We start from the raw sequence: 13,760 nt of genomic DNA on the forward strand, positions 1-13,760 counted from the left end.
CGGGATCTAAAAACTTACTTATTTGAGCAATCCGGCCTGGTTTGATGGGTTAGGGGTTTGGGTTTTAACATAGTTTTTAATTACTGTATATATCGGGCATAATATTTAATTGTTTTTTAACTTTTGTATTTTGTTTTTAATATTTATTGCCCTGTACACCGCCCTGAGTCCTTCGGGAGAAGGGCGGTATAAAATTTTTATAAATATAATATAAATATAAATATATCTCCGTGGTCATGTGGCCGGCATGACTAGACGCCAAAGGCGCACGGAATGCTGTTACCTTCCCACCAGAGTGGTCCCTATTTTTCTACTTGCATTTTTTATGTGCTTTCGAACTGCTAGGTTGGCAGAAGCTGGGACAAGTAACAGGTGCTCACTCTGTTACGCGGCACTTGGGATTCGACCTGCCAAACTGCCGACCTTCTGATCGACATGTTCAGTGTCCTAACCCACTGAGCCACCACTCCCCAGATATGGGCATACATGCATGTAAAAGACCAGAAAATAGTTAAGAAAATAATTGGTCCATTAGTGGGAGAAAGTGGCAAGAAGATGACAAGCAACAGGGAGAAAAGCCAGCCGAAATATGAATATTCAAAATTTCCCTCCAAAACAGTTGGAAAGGTTAGTTTCATTTTAGCTTCACAAGCAGTTGGAGTTTAAGTTAGTTTCACTTTAACAGGGCTTAACACAACTTTATATATATTCAATACATAACAGAGGTCTTCTCTATTTTGACATTTGCAGCTGGATTACTGGGATGCATCTTTTTCCCCAAATGCCACATTATTGTTCTGAGGTCTGATTTGAACAGAAAGGTGCAGCTAATAAGAAACACATGCCAAATCTTTTTGTTTATATTTATTTAGTAAGCTTCTTACTCCAGGTCCAACTTTGTTCAGAAATAGTTCTTTTTTTTTAGAGTAATGAAGAACAATATATGCATTTCATCAGAAAGGTAACCCCATTGTTTATATGAGCAATGAATATTTTTTTCTTTTAAAAACACAGGAACAGCCATACAGCATATTTCTGGTTGAGAGAATTATAGTTATTCCTGAACATTCAGTGCAGGAAAATGTTACATTTTCTAGAAAAAGAAAGTTTGCCAAAAAATCTGATTTCTAGTCCAAACTGCTCAGTTTTCAAACTAGCATTTCAGAGGAAGAAAAGATGGATAACTCCCTACTTCATTTTCATTGATTTTCCCTGAATTCTCAAAATGTGTCTACACTGATGCTAAGAGTGTGGAAAATGTACTTAAGCACTTGAGTACTTACTACTATAGGGAGCATAAATTTTAGGGAGATTGATGGGATGACTCTTCTGATTGAAACATAGCACTTAAAAATACCATTAATCCTCAAACAAGAAGTAATTGAAAGGAGAATGATTAAAAGAACTTGTACTGTATATAAAACTTTCCCCAAACTGGTCAGATATTTAAAAGTATGAATCTGGTGATGCTAATGCAAGCAGGTGGGTTAAAATAAGATAAGAAAATCTTTATTGGCATTTTTTTTTACTGTGGGCACAATGGCACAAATCAAAAATGAAATTTAGTTGCCCACTCTCAAAGTGAAACACATACATGACACACACCTAAAACATACTATCAACAACATATGTATAGACCCACACCCCTACATATACATAACAATAAAATATTAAATACTGTTCATCTTGAATATATAACGGAAGGAGGAAGCCTGAGAGTTCACAAGGTTAATGCTGTATGGAATGAAACTATGGTTTAATCTGGATGTTCTGCTATGGATACCACGAAGCCTCCTCCCAGAAGGTAACAAGGAAAAAAATTAATTTTAAATATGTGAACTATGTTGTTGGTGGTGACTGTCACCAACTCACACAGGAAAAAATGTAAATGATGAGTTTCAAAACCTTCTAATGTACCTTAAAGTGTTTCACCACACTGACCATATTCTAGAGGCAAAGTCTGCCAACTGTGGCCCTTCCAGAGAATTTATGATTTTTCATTTTGACAACTAATGGATCAGGTTTATTGGTTCTAGGTTTCTTATGACTCCCAACATCAGATACCTAATGAAATATATAAATATATACTGAGTGTATATGTATATGTATTTGTATATGTATATATACTTTTCACTTGAGTAACTCTTCCTTTTTAGAAGGAGGAGAAAGTAAAGTAAGCAATTTAGTAAGGTTAGGGTTTAAGATTAATAAAATACTAAGAGCAGATACATTATTTTGGAGATCAAGTTGCAACTTTAAATAATTGGAAATTTCTTGGATGAGAAGCAAAACGTCTTCAAAGAAAAATAAGAAAGTCCAGTTGCCTCTGAAAAAGCATCTTTGGGATAATCACATTCAAGATTTAGTTTGTAGCACAGGGAATAAACAATGAGTCATATCTTCTTAGCTTGACTTCCATTTTTTTCCTGTCATGCAGACTCTCATAGCCTTAGACCCTGGGTCACAAGCCACACAAGTGTTTGAGAAAAAAGTCACTTGAATACCTTTGAGCCAGTCATTCTCTCTTGGCCATAAGAACAAGAGAATGGCAAAGCACTTTTGGAAGTTTCAAGGAAAATCCATGGACTTGTTCTTGCAAGTACCACAAGTCAAGCTTGATTCAATCAACCATAACATCAAAACTGATTATAAATTTTCTAAACTGAAGCCATTTAATGATATATCAAGGACTGGTGGCCAGAGAAGAGTAACAAACTCTTGGTGATCTAAAGCCATAGATGTTTTCTAACAAATAATGAAGCTTTTTGGTTTAACATTGTTTCCTCATTGGTAAAGCCTAGTCCAAGGACAAACTTGACTTCTGTGTCATACCATCACACCAGGGAAAACCTGACAAACTTATTCTTTTTCACACATTATATTATTTATTTGGTTTCCTTTATCTTCTTTGCTTTCTATTGCAATCTGCTTTTCTGTTGCTGCTGTGCAGAATGCCACAAACCATTTACTCCAACCTTATTATTTTCTCCTGCTATATCAGAAAAGCAAAAGATGTTGTATACCATAATTGACTATGTTTATTTCTAATCCTCTGAGCTCTAGGGAGTTTCAAAGAGCCGAGCAAAATAGGAAGCCAACCCAGACTGACTGATATTATTAATATTCCTCATTTCTAAACATATTGAAATACAACACATAAAGAGCAACATCGTATGAGTTTGTTTTTCTTATATAATGTAGTTCTTCATTTAGATTATCCAAGAGAAAGAAGCAAAGTGTTAGGTTGTACATTTAGAATCTTCCTCTTCAAACTGTGGGTGTTAAAATAACTTCTTCAGGTCATGTTCCATGATGCTAAATGCACCATCAACAATCCAAATGTTAAATACAAGTCTTACCATTCAGGTGATCTCATCATTGGTGGCGTTATTTCTCTGATCTATGTGATGTCTAACCTGATTACCTTCAAAAGAATTCCATCTGAAGAACTTATTGATGATCCCTTGTATGTAGCTCTCATTTTTAATTATAACGGTTCCCAAATCTGACTGGATAATTAATTAATGTATTTTAGGGAGGCCATAAATCATTGAAATATAACTTTTATCTTGAATGTATACATATACATGAGAAAGGAAGAAAGAAAGAAAGAAAGAAAGAAAGAAAGAAAGAAAGAAAGAAAGAAAGAAAGAAAGAAAGAAAGAAAGAAAGAAAGAAAGAAAGAAATCTGTACTTGGTACTTGGTCCTTTCTGGTTTCCCAATGTTTCTGTCCCAAATTTCCATGGCACACCAATTCCAGTATACAACTTTATGCCTGTAACTGATCAGATCACATCCTGCAAGGAACAGATATTTCTGTGAGATAAACCTAAAGTTAATTATTTTATGTCTGACACTAAATACATGCAGAAGTTCCATGTCACTTTTTAAAAAAATTGATTGAGTATGGCTGGAATTTGGAGTAGACATAACAGTGGCCCAACCAACTTGTTTTCAACTGAGAACAGTTTATATTCTGGTTTATAGTAATATAAAAAATCTAAGCTCACTTTTATTTCATGACACATTGGCCTTTACTTCATAAGTAGGAAGAATTTTGCATCTTCCACTGAATTTAGCCTGGGTAGTTTTGCAGTCTAACTCATTTATATCTATATATCTATATCTATATATCTATAGATAGATAGATAGATAGATAGATAGATAGATAGATAGATAGATAGATAGATAGATAGACAGACAGACAGACAGACAGACAGACAGACAGACAGACAGACAGACAGACAGACAGACAGACAGACAGATAGATAGATAGAGATAGAGATAGAGATAGAGATAGAGATAGAGATAGAGATAGAGATAGAGATAGAGATAGATATATATTTCCTAGTCAAACACCCTTGAAATCAAAGAGAGGATTTCTTAGGTGCTAAAAATGTTTTGTTTCCAGCTTTTACATATTACCATTCCTAATGTTGTTCAGTATACAAAATTTGACCTTTCAAAATTAGACAGAAATATCCCAATACTAGAAAAACATTGTAAAACAGATAATTTACAGTATTCAAAGAAATGGATATCAAACAGGTTGTCATCCAAGTAGCTTATACTATATTCAAATTTATGGAACAGTGAGGACAGGTATTTTCTATAGACTATCCTTCAGATCTTGGAGTCTAATTTTGTATCTTGCTATTAGCAAAGATTATTAAATTAAAATGTAACAACTTCATTTGGAAATATAAATATTGTGACAGAGGCAGTACCCTCCCTTGAAGTTTGTTTCTACAGAATTATTTGCATATCTTGTCCTTGGTATTTGCTGTAAAGGAGATCAATGAAAATCCTCAGATCTTGCCAAACACCACTCTGGGCTTTGGGATATATAACAACTATTTCACAGCAATATGGACTTACCTTGCGTCTATGGAGCTTCTTTCTTCACATGACAAATTTGTTCCCAACTACAAATCCAGCATCCACCAAAACTTAGCATGTGTTATTGCCGGACCAAACTCTCATCTCTCTCAGGTTATGGCAGATATCCTGAGTATTTACAAGATTCCACAGGTAGGAACTGCTCAAGAAAAAAGCAAAACTCCTATTCTTTTTAATGGAATTTACTGGATTGGTTGTAAACTAATGTCAATCAGCAGATATATAACTTCAGACTACACAAGATTTTAACATTTTTCCTATCATGATTTAATGAAAATTAGGCCGATTTTGGGGAACTTGTCTCAAATTGGAAAAAAAGAAAGAAAATCCTCTTGGTCATAAGAGAGGATTTTCTTTTAATTTGAAATAATTTCCTGTTGATTTCCATGAAATTTCCAAACCAATTAAGGTAATAACAAAACTAAAATTACAAGAAATTGAAATATATTATATATTTTGAAGATAAAAGTGGTGTACTTATAATAAAGAAAGAACATATGACTGAATAGTGATTTGTTCCTACAAATGATTTAAAATAGCATTTTGGTTTGTCTGCATTTATGGAAATGTTTGTTCTATTGAGACTAGGTGATTTTTGCTTGGTTCATTTTTCTCTTTCCTTCACTGGATTTTGGAGTAGTTGCTTAAATGAGAAGATGATTGGAAATTACACTTAGAAGGCAATTAAAATCATCTACCTGTAGAAGTATTACTTACATGACAAATTTCTCTGGTTGATAAGTAGTAATAATGTAATACAGGTAGTTTTAGTACCAACAATCTCAGTCACAATACTTTCTTTCATGACAAAATAAGATTGCTTGAAATAATGTATTCACTCCATGACTTATGCCCCAGCATTTCTATCTAAAAGAATATAGCTGCACTCATATTCTTACTAAGAAAAGAAAGAAAGGGAAGGAGGGAGGCTTATGGTTCTAAAATAAAAAATATATAACAAAAGAGTACATTAAGAGATTATTGTTAAATTACTACCTAATGGATTTTTGGGGTTAAAAAACCTTAATGAGAAGTTACACTGATCATCAAATTCTGCCAATGAAATCTTTTGCTACCCATTTACTGTATATGCCCATTTTTTCTGGATTAATATGCAGCAGGGTTGTGCCCATCACAACCAGCTATGTGAGGTGAAACTTCACAGAGAACTTAATACTAAATTGTTCAAAATGCTCAATTAACCCTACCCAAACTGGATGAAAACCAGTTTTTTGACAATCTGAAATACCTTATTAGAGGTAGAAAAGAAGTAAATACAGTACATCAATTACATCAATTCTGAAATCAAGATTAATTTAGACTAAACTAGCACCATACAAACTGGCTTTTTATATTTTTACTCTTCTCCCAAACCCAATGCATTCCACCCACCTTAAATGTGGTTGATATTTTAAGAACAATGGATTTATTTTAATTATGTTCATAGAAATTAAAAGACAATTCTTTTTTTATATATAAATGAATCTTTATTTACATTTCGTGTTAAAAACACACCATACACCAACAAAGACAAAAAAAACATTTACAATATACAAAAAACGAAGAAATCGAAAAATTGAAAACCATTTCAAAAATTTCACATTATATCTACTTCTAAACTAACAATTATATTCCACTCATTAAGTCTCTTATAACCATTCAACTCCAAAGCTTATTCATTAACAAAGACTATATCGCTTCATTTTTGACCAACCTCCAAGCCACCCTCATTTCTTTAATCTTTTATCCATCCAAATATACCATTTATTCCATAATAGAAATGCTGGTGTCTCTTCTTTACCCTTCAACTTCTTGGTCAATGTGTCTGCTTCTGCACAATCAAGTATTCTCGTAATTAATAAGGTATGAATAATCCCTGAAAATCAAACCAACAATATGGATCAGTCAGATTTAACTCGTTTATCGTTTATATGAAAACATATCCCTATATTTTGCATTTCTTTATTTCCTAAGGTTACATATGGCTCTGCTCCAGTGATGGATAACAGGATTCATACAGCTTTCTTTTATCAGATGTTTCCAAATGAACATCTTCAAATTATGGGGATTCTCCAGTTGCTGCTTCATTTTAAGTGGTCCTGGATTGGGATGCTTTTTCAACAAAATGAGATTGCTGAAAGATTTATCAGAGAAGTGCTTGTCATATTTTCCCAGAATGGAATCTGTTTCGATTACATTGAAGAGTTTCCAACAGTAACTTTTTCTAATGATTTGGGAGAAAAAATGGATAATTTTCTTCAAATATACAAAGTTGTTATGACAAGCATATCTAGTGTTGTGATTGTATATTGTGAAAACCAGGTTATGGCTCTTTTCAGAATGATTTCCTCTATTTCAGAATATTTGGACACAACATTAGAGAGAAAAGACAAAGTCTGGATTTTTTCAGCCCAGATGGAATACACTTCACTTCCATTTCAAAGAGATAACAGTATGGACTTCATTCATGGGGCTCTTTCTTTCTCAGTTTCCTCCAAAGAGTTATCAGGATTCAAGACATTTCTTCAGATGAGAAACAGTGTTCCAGAAAATGAAGACAGTTTTTCAAGGGTCTTTTGGGAACAAGCCTTTGGATGTTTCTTCTCAAATTCCACTTTAAATACAAAGTCAGAAGAAAGGTGCACTGGGGAAGAGACGTTGGAGAGTCTTCCAGACTCTGTTTTTCAACTGAGCATAACCGGGCAAAGCTACAGTATCTACAATGCAGTGTATGGTGTGGCACATGCTCTCCAAGCCATGTATACAACCCACTCCAAGCACAGAGCAATGGCTGCTACAGGGAAGCAGAAGCTTTTCAATCATCAAGTGTGGCAGGTAAGTTCCTATATGTGCTAATGTAGCAGGTGATTTTGCTTCCGTATCTACCACTGTCCACATAGTATATAGAAAATAATTTAAATATAATGCTGGAGGAATGACTTAGATGGATCATAATGTCCACATCTCCTGATTTTGTATCAAAAGGTTAATTTCCCCCAGAATGTTTCTTTATGATGCAGAGTTCTAAATATTTCAAGGTATTTGGATTTCAAATAACTTTGATAATCAGTTCACTAAAATATTGCTGCAAACAAGGAATGCTGCCAGTTCCAGTTTGCAATAATACATTAGTTATCTGATGATCCAACTAAAGGTGCAATTATTGTGTCATTTCTCCATGACATTTTTAATTATATTGAAAATAAGGACCCTAAAAGATACACCTCCCGTGAACCTTTCCCATTAGTGGTATTGCTATCACTTTTCAGAGCATATTCTGTTGTTTAGGAATAGTTGGAGAAGGACTTTTTCTCCTTGTAAAATATAGGGATATGGTGCATCCACTTTCTCTCCCAATGCGTAACACAGAATTTTGAAAAAGCATTTAGTACTTGGAAAACATGAATACATAATTATGATGGGGAGAAAAGTGGCTTCAAGAACTAAAAATAAAAATTACAACACAGAGAGAACACAATGGTGAGGAAAGAGATAGAAAAAGATGGCATGATTGTCAAATGACACTAAGGAAGAGGAAAACACGCTGTTGATGGTTGTGAAAAGTACCTCCAGGTGATGGAACTGTCTTACACCACTGGGATTGGCTCATATCACTCCTACTGGCAGAGGAGGTATGCTGCAGGTCCCGTCAGCCCAAATATTTCAGCTGGTGGGGTCCAGGACAAGAGACTTCTCTGCTATTGCTCCTACCCTCTAGAAAATCTTACCCCACCTGAATTTGAGGTTGGCCCCAACCCTCCTATCTTTTTCTAAGGGCCTAAAGACAAGATTTTGCCAGTTGGCTTGGGGCCCCAGTGGGGGCACAGCACAATGTTGACTGAGTAATAATAGATCCTCCCCTCACACTCTGTTCCCCACCCTCGCCATATATGTTTGGTGTTAAGGTTTGATTTTATCATTTATGTTTTAACTTAAATGATACCAATGTTATCCTATGGTAGGTTGGTGGCCAATACATTTTATAGATGATAGATAGATAGATAGATAGATAGATAGATAGATAGATAGATAGATAGATAGATAGATAGATAGATAGATAGATAGATAGATAGATAGATAGATAGATGGATGGATGGACGGACAGACAGACAGACAAAGGTGCTGTTGGGGTCCATAGCATTTCTCTGTCTTTTTTCGTGAGCATTCTGGATGTTGTTGATCCAAGTGATGAATAGTATTATTATAATAAATAGGAAGCACAACAATATTTTTTGAAATAATATTGCTTTATATTTTTCCCATTGTTGTATACCTTTATTAATTACTGTCATGTTCTTCTCTTGAGCTTCATCACTACCTAAGAAAAGTCTCATTTAACAACAGTGCTGGAGAAAACATACTATTTGACAAGAATGGGAAGGTTGCAACTGGCTTTGATATTATCAACTGGGTCACCTTTCCAAATCAATCCTTTCTTAGGATCAAAGTTGGAAAAGTATATCCATCAGCTCATCTAGAAGGCCTTCTCTCTCTATCGGTAAATAACATTGTCTGGCCCAAGCTTTTTAACCAGGTATCTATTATTCATTTTTCAACAGCTATCTATGAGCTAATTAATGCTAATATTGAAGCCTATCAGATAAATAACAGATTTTTCATTTACATGACACATTATGCAAGAAGGATATTTTATGAGATAAGATAAGCCTAGCACTGAATCTTTCATTGAATCTTTCTGACCAAAAGAGGAAAGAAAAGATTTCTCCAAAATGATGATTGCTAGAATGTTATTTTTAAAATTCTAATTGTACTGTATTTTCATTTATTAACAGAGACCACCTGTTTCTCTGTGCAATGCTCATTGCTCCTTGGGGTACAGCAAGGTCAAAATAGAAGGGAGGTCATTTTGCTGTTACAAATGCCTTAGTTGCCCAGAAGGGAAAATTGCCAATCTGACAGGTAAGAGATGCCATGCAAGAAGTTGTGTAATGGAATGTGACAATGACCTAGGTGGAAAAGGGCAGGATATATTATCTACAATTTAGTACTTGGAAAACATGAATACATAATTATGATGGGGAGAAAAGTGGCTTCAAGAACTAAAAATAAAAATTACAACACAGAGAGAACACAATGGTGAGGAAAGAGATAGAAAAAGATGGCATGATTGTCAAATGACACTAAGGAAGAGGAAAACACGCTGTTGGTGCTTGTGGCAAGTACTTCCAGGTGATGGAACTGTTTTACACCACTGGGATTGGCTCATATCACTCCTACTGGTAGAGGAGGTATGCTGCAGGTCCCGTCAGCCCAAATATTTCAGCTGGTGGGGTCCAGGACAAGAGACTTCCCTGCTATTGCTCCTACCCTCTAGAAAATCTTGCCCCACCTGAATTTGAGGTTGGCCCCAACCCTCCTATCTTTTTCTAAGGGCCTAAAGACAAGATTTTGCCAGTTAGCTTGGGGCCCCAGTGGGGGCACAGCACAATGTTGACTGAGTAATAATAGATCCTCCCCTTACACTCTGTCCCCCACCCTCGCCATATGTGTTTGGTGTTAAGGTTTGATTTTATCATTTATGTTTTAACTTAAATGATACCAATGTTATCCTATGGTAAGTTGTGGGCCAATACATTTTATAGATAGATAGATAGATAGATAGATAGATAGATAGATAGATAGATAGATAGATAGATAGATAGATAGATAGATAGATAGATAGATAGATAGATAGATAGATAGATGGATGGATGGATGGATGGATGGATGGATGGATGGATGGATGGATGGACGGACAGACAGACAGACAAAGGTGCCAATCTGACAGGTAAGAGATGCCATGCAAGAAGTTGTGTAATGGAATGTGACAATGACATAGGTGGAAAAGGGCAAGATATATTATCTACAATGAAGAGTCAGAGAAAGTAATTTAAAAAGGGCCTACCTTAATGGGTCAATATTGCTAAACGTGGATGAGAAAGGTTTTGTGTTTTCAGACTTGCAAAATTCTTTTAATGTAGCCTTTTAACAATGTAGAATTTGCTAACTTCTTTATTTTTCCTGTCTGATTTATTGGGGAGGATTGATAACATTTGATATCTATTAACTCTGAAGGTCAATACATTTAAAGCACTATACAGGCTACACACCTTAGGAGATGGATAAGTACTATGTCCATGGGGATTGTTTCTAGTCAACATGGCCCCAACTCACAAAAAAGGCAATGGAACATGAACTGTCTGTCTGTCTGTCTGTCTGTCTGTCTGTCTGTCTGTCTGTCTGTCTATCTATCTATCTATCTATCTATCTATCTATCCATCAATCTATCATCTAGCTATCAAATTTAAAGGGTATTCTTTTTGCTTTTCCTATTTTCCCTCTAAAGGAGGAAACATATAGGTTTATAATCTTATTTAGAGAGAGCATATACATTGGTTTAATTTGAGTTAAATAGCCTGATTCATATCCTTTTTTACAGAGCACCAAATTGCATTCAGTTGGTTAATAAATATCTTACAGTATACAACACAACAAAATGCAACATATCACTGAAGATTCATTTACTGTATTCATACATAATTTGTTTCCCAAAAATCTAACTATAGTAAGAGATGAACAGGTTGAAAGCTTTCATCACGAAAAACAGTATCATGGAAACTGGAATCCATGAACACTGGCTGACTATTTTTGGACACTGCAGACAAATAATGCAAACATTATGAAATTAAATATGTTATACCATGTTTTCCCCAAAATAAGACCCAACTGGAAAACAAGCGTTAGCAAGATTTTTCAGGATTCTTGTAATATAAGCCTCACAACAAAAATAAGCCCCAGTTAAAATCATTAGCGAGACATATGCATTTAGTACTGTATTTCCCCCAAAATAAGACCTAGCCAGAAAATAAGCCCTAATCTGTCTTTTGCTGATCAGTGTTACTATAAATGTTGTTCATTTTTCTAATGGAAAAATTTATTTCCCCTAAAGCAATAGTGTAAGTGGGAGGTACAATCCAATTTGAAATGTACAATAATATCTGAATGAGTAATCCAATTTCAAAGGATATGCTATCAGACAAATTAGATTTAATTTTTTCTTGCCTATAACTTTCCAGATAAATTGAATTTAAATTCCCTAATTCCCAGACATTGTGATGAATACCTGGAAATTCCAGGCACTCAAATATTTTATTTCTGAAAAATGGGGATGTTTAAGCTAACTTTCAATTCTTATGTGCTTAACAACTCTATTTCTCTTCCAGATTTAGATGACTGTATCCCATGTCCTGAAGAAACCTATCCTAACAAGAACCAGGATCTGTGCATTCAAAAACATCCAACCTTCTTGTCTTACAAAGAACCCTTAGGAATCACTTTGACCAATGTTGCTTTCTTTTTTTCTTTCATCTCAGCTGTGGTACTGGGGGTCTTCATTAAAAATCAGGACACTCCCATTGTCAAAGCCAACAACCAGAACCTCACCTACACTCTTCTCATTGCTCTCTTCCTCACTTTCCTTTGCACTTTGCTTTTCATTGGACAACCTGACCAAATAAAATGTCTCATGAGACAAACTTCTTTTGGCATCATATTCTCTATAGCCCTTTCTTGTATATTGGGCAAAACAACCATAGTGGTCCTTGCTTTCATGGCCACCAAACCAGGCTCCAAAATGAGAAAATGGGTGGGGAAAAGGCTGGCCAGCACTATTGTCCTGTCTTGCTCCCTGGTACAAGTCATCATTTGTAGTGCGTGGCTAGCAATTTCTCCCCCATTTCCAGATTCAGACATGCATTCCACAGTTGATGAAATTGTCCTGGAATGTAATGAAGGCTCAGTCATCATGTTTTACATTGTCCTTGGTTATATGGGTTTCTTGGCTTCTATCAGCTTTACAGTGGCCTTTCTAGCCAGAAAGTTACCTGATAGCTTTAATGAAGCCAAATTTATCACCTTCAGTATGTTGGTCTTTTGTAGTGTCTTGATATCCTTTGTTCCCACCTATCTGAGCAGCAAAGGAAAATACATGGTAGCTGTGGAGGTCTTCTCCATTTTGATGTCTGCAGCTGGATTACTGTGCTGCATCTTTTCCCCCAAATGCTATATTATTATTCTGAGGCCTGATTTGAACAGAAAGGAGCAGCTAATAAAGAAACACAAGTGAAATCTTTTTTATATATTTATTTAGCAGGCTTATTATTCCAGTTCCAACTGGAACTTCTTTCATTTTGCTAAATTTGTTCAGAAATAGTTTTTTTAGAGTAATGAAGAACAATATATGCACTTCATAAGAAAGGCAACCCTATTATTTATATGAGCAATGAATGCTTTTTAAAAAAAACCACGGGAACAACCATATAGTATATTTCTGATTGATCAAATTGTAGTTTTTTCCAAACATGCAATGCAGGAAAATGTTACATTTTTCAGAAAAAGAAAGTTTGCCAAAACTATCTGATTTCTAGTCCAAACTGTTCAGTTTTCAAATTAGCATTTCAGAAGAAAAAAGATGGAAAACTCCCTACTTCCTTTTTCCTGCTTTTCCCTGCATTACCAAAATGTGTCTACACTGATACTAAGAGTGTGGAAAATTTACTCAAGCACTTGAGTACTTACTACTATAGGAAACATAAATTTTATGGAGATTTGATGGAATGACTCTTATAATTGGAATATAGAACTTAAAAATACCATTAATCCACAAACAAGAGAAGTAATTGAAGGAGAATGATGAAAAGAAGTTGTACTATATAGAAACCTTAACCAAAAAATGGTCAAATATTTAAAAATAGAAATGTGATGATCCCAATGAAAGCAACAGTTAAAATAATTGGAAATATGTAAACTATGTTGGTTGGTGGTGACCATCACCAACTCACCCAGGGAGAAAGTGTAGATG

The 13,760-nt window shown here is 34.9% G+C and overlaps 1 protein-coding gene across 1 annotated transcript; it reads left to right on the forward strand.

Moving 5' to 3' along the window:
* Positions 1 to 4,888: 4,888 nt before the first annotated feature.
* LOC308676821 (vomeronasal type-2 receptor 26-like) lies at positions 4,889 to 13,025 on the forward strand (the record flags this gene model as incomplete). The annotated part of the gene is made up of 4 exons (XM_081342857.1): positions 4,889 to 5,032; positions 6,875 to 7,735; positions 9,694 to 9,820; positions 12,124 to 13,025. 4 exons carry the CDS (start codon positions 4,889 to 4,891, stop codon positions 13,023 to 13,025), a joined length of 2,034 nt encoding a protein of 677 aa, XP_081198983.1.
* Positions 13,026 to 13,760: the final 735 nt, after the last annotated feature.

Source organism: Vipera berus (genome assembly GCF_964194415.1).
Source record: "Vipera berus genome assembly, chromosome: W".
NCBI classification, from domain to species: Eukaryota; Metazoa; Chordata; class Lepidosauria; order Squamata; family Viperidae; genus Vipera; species Vipera berus.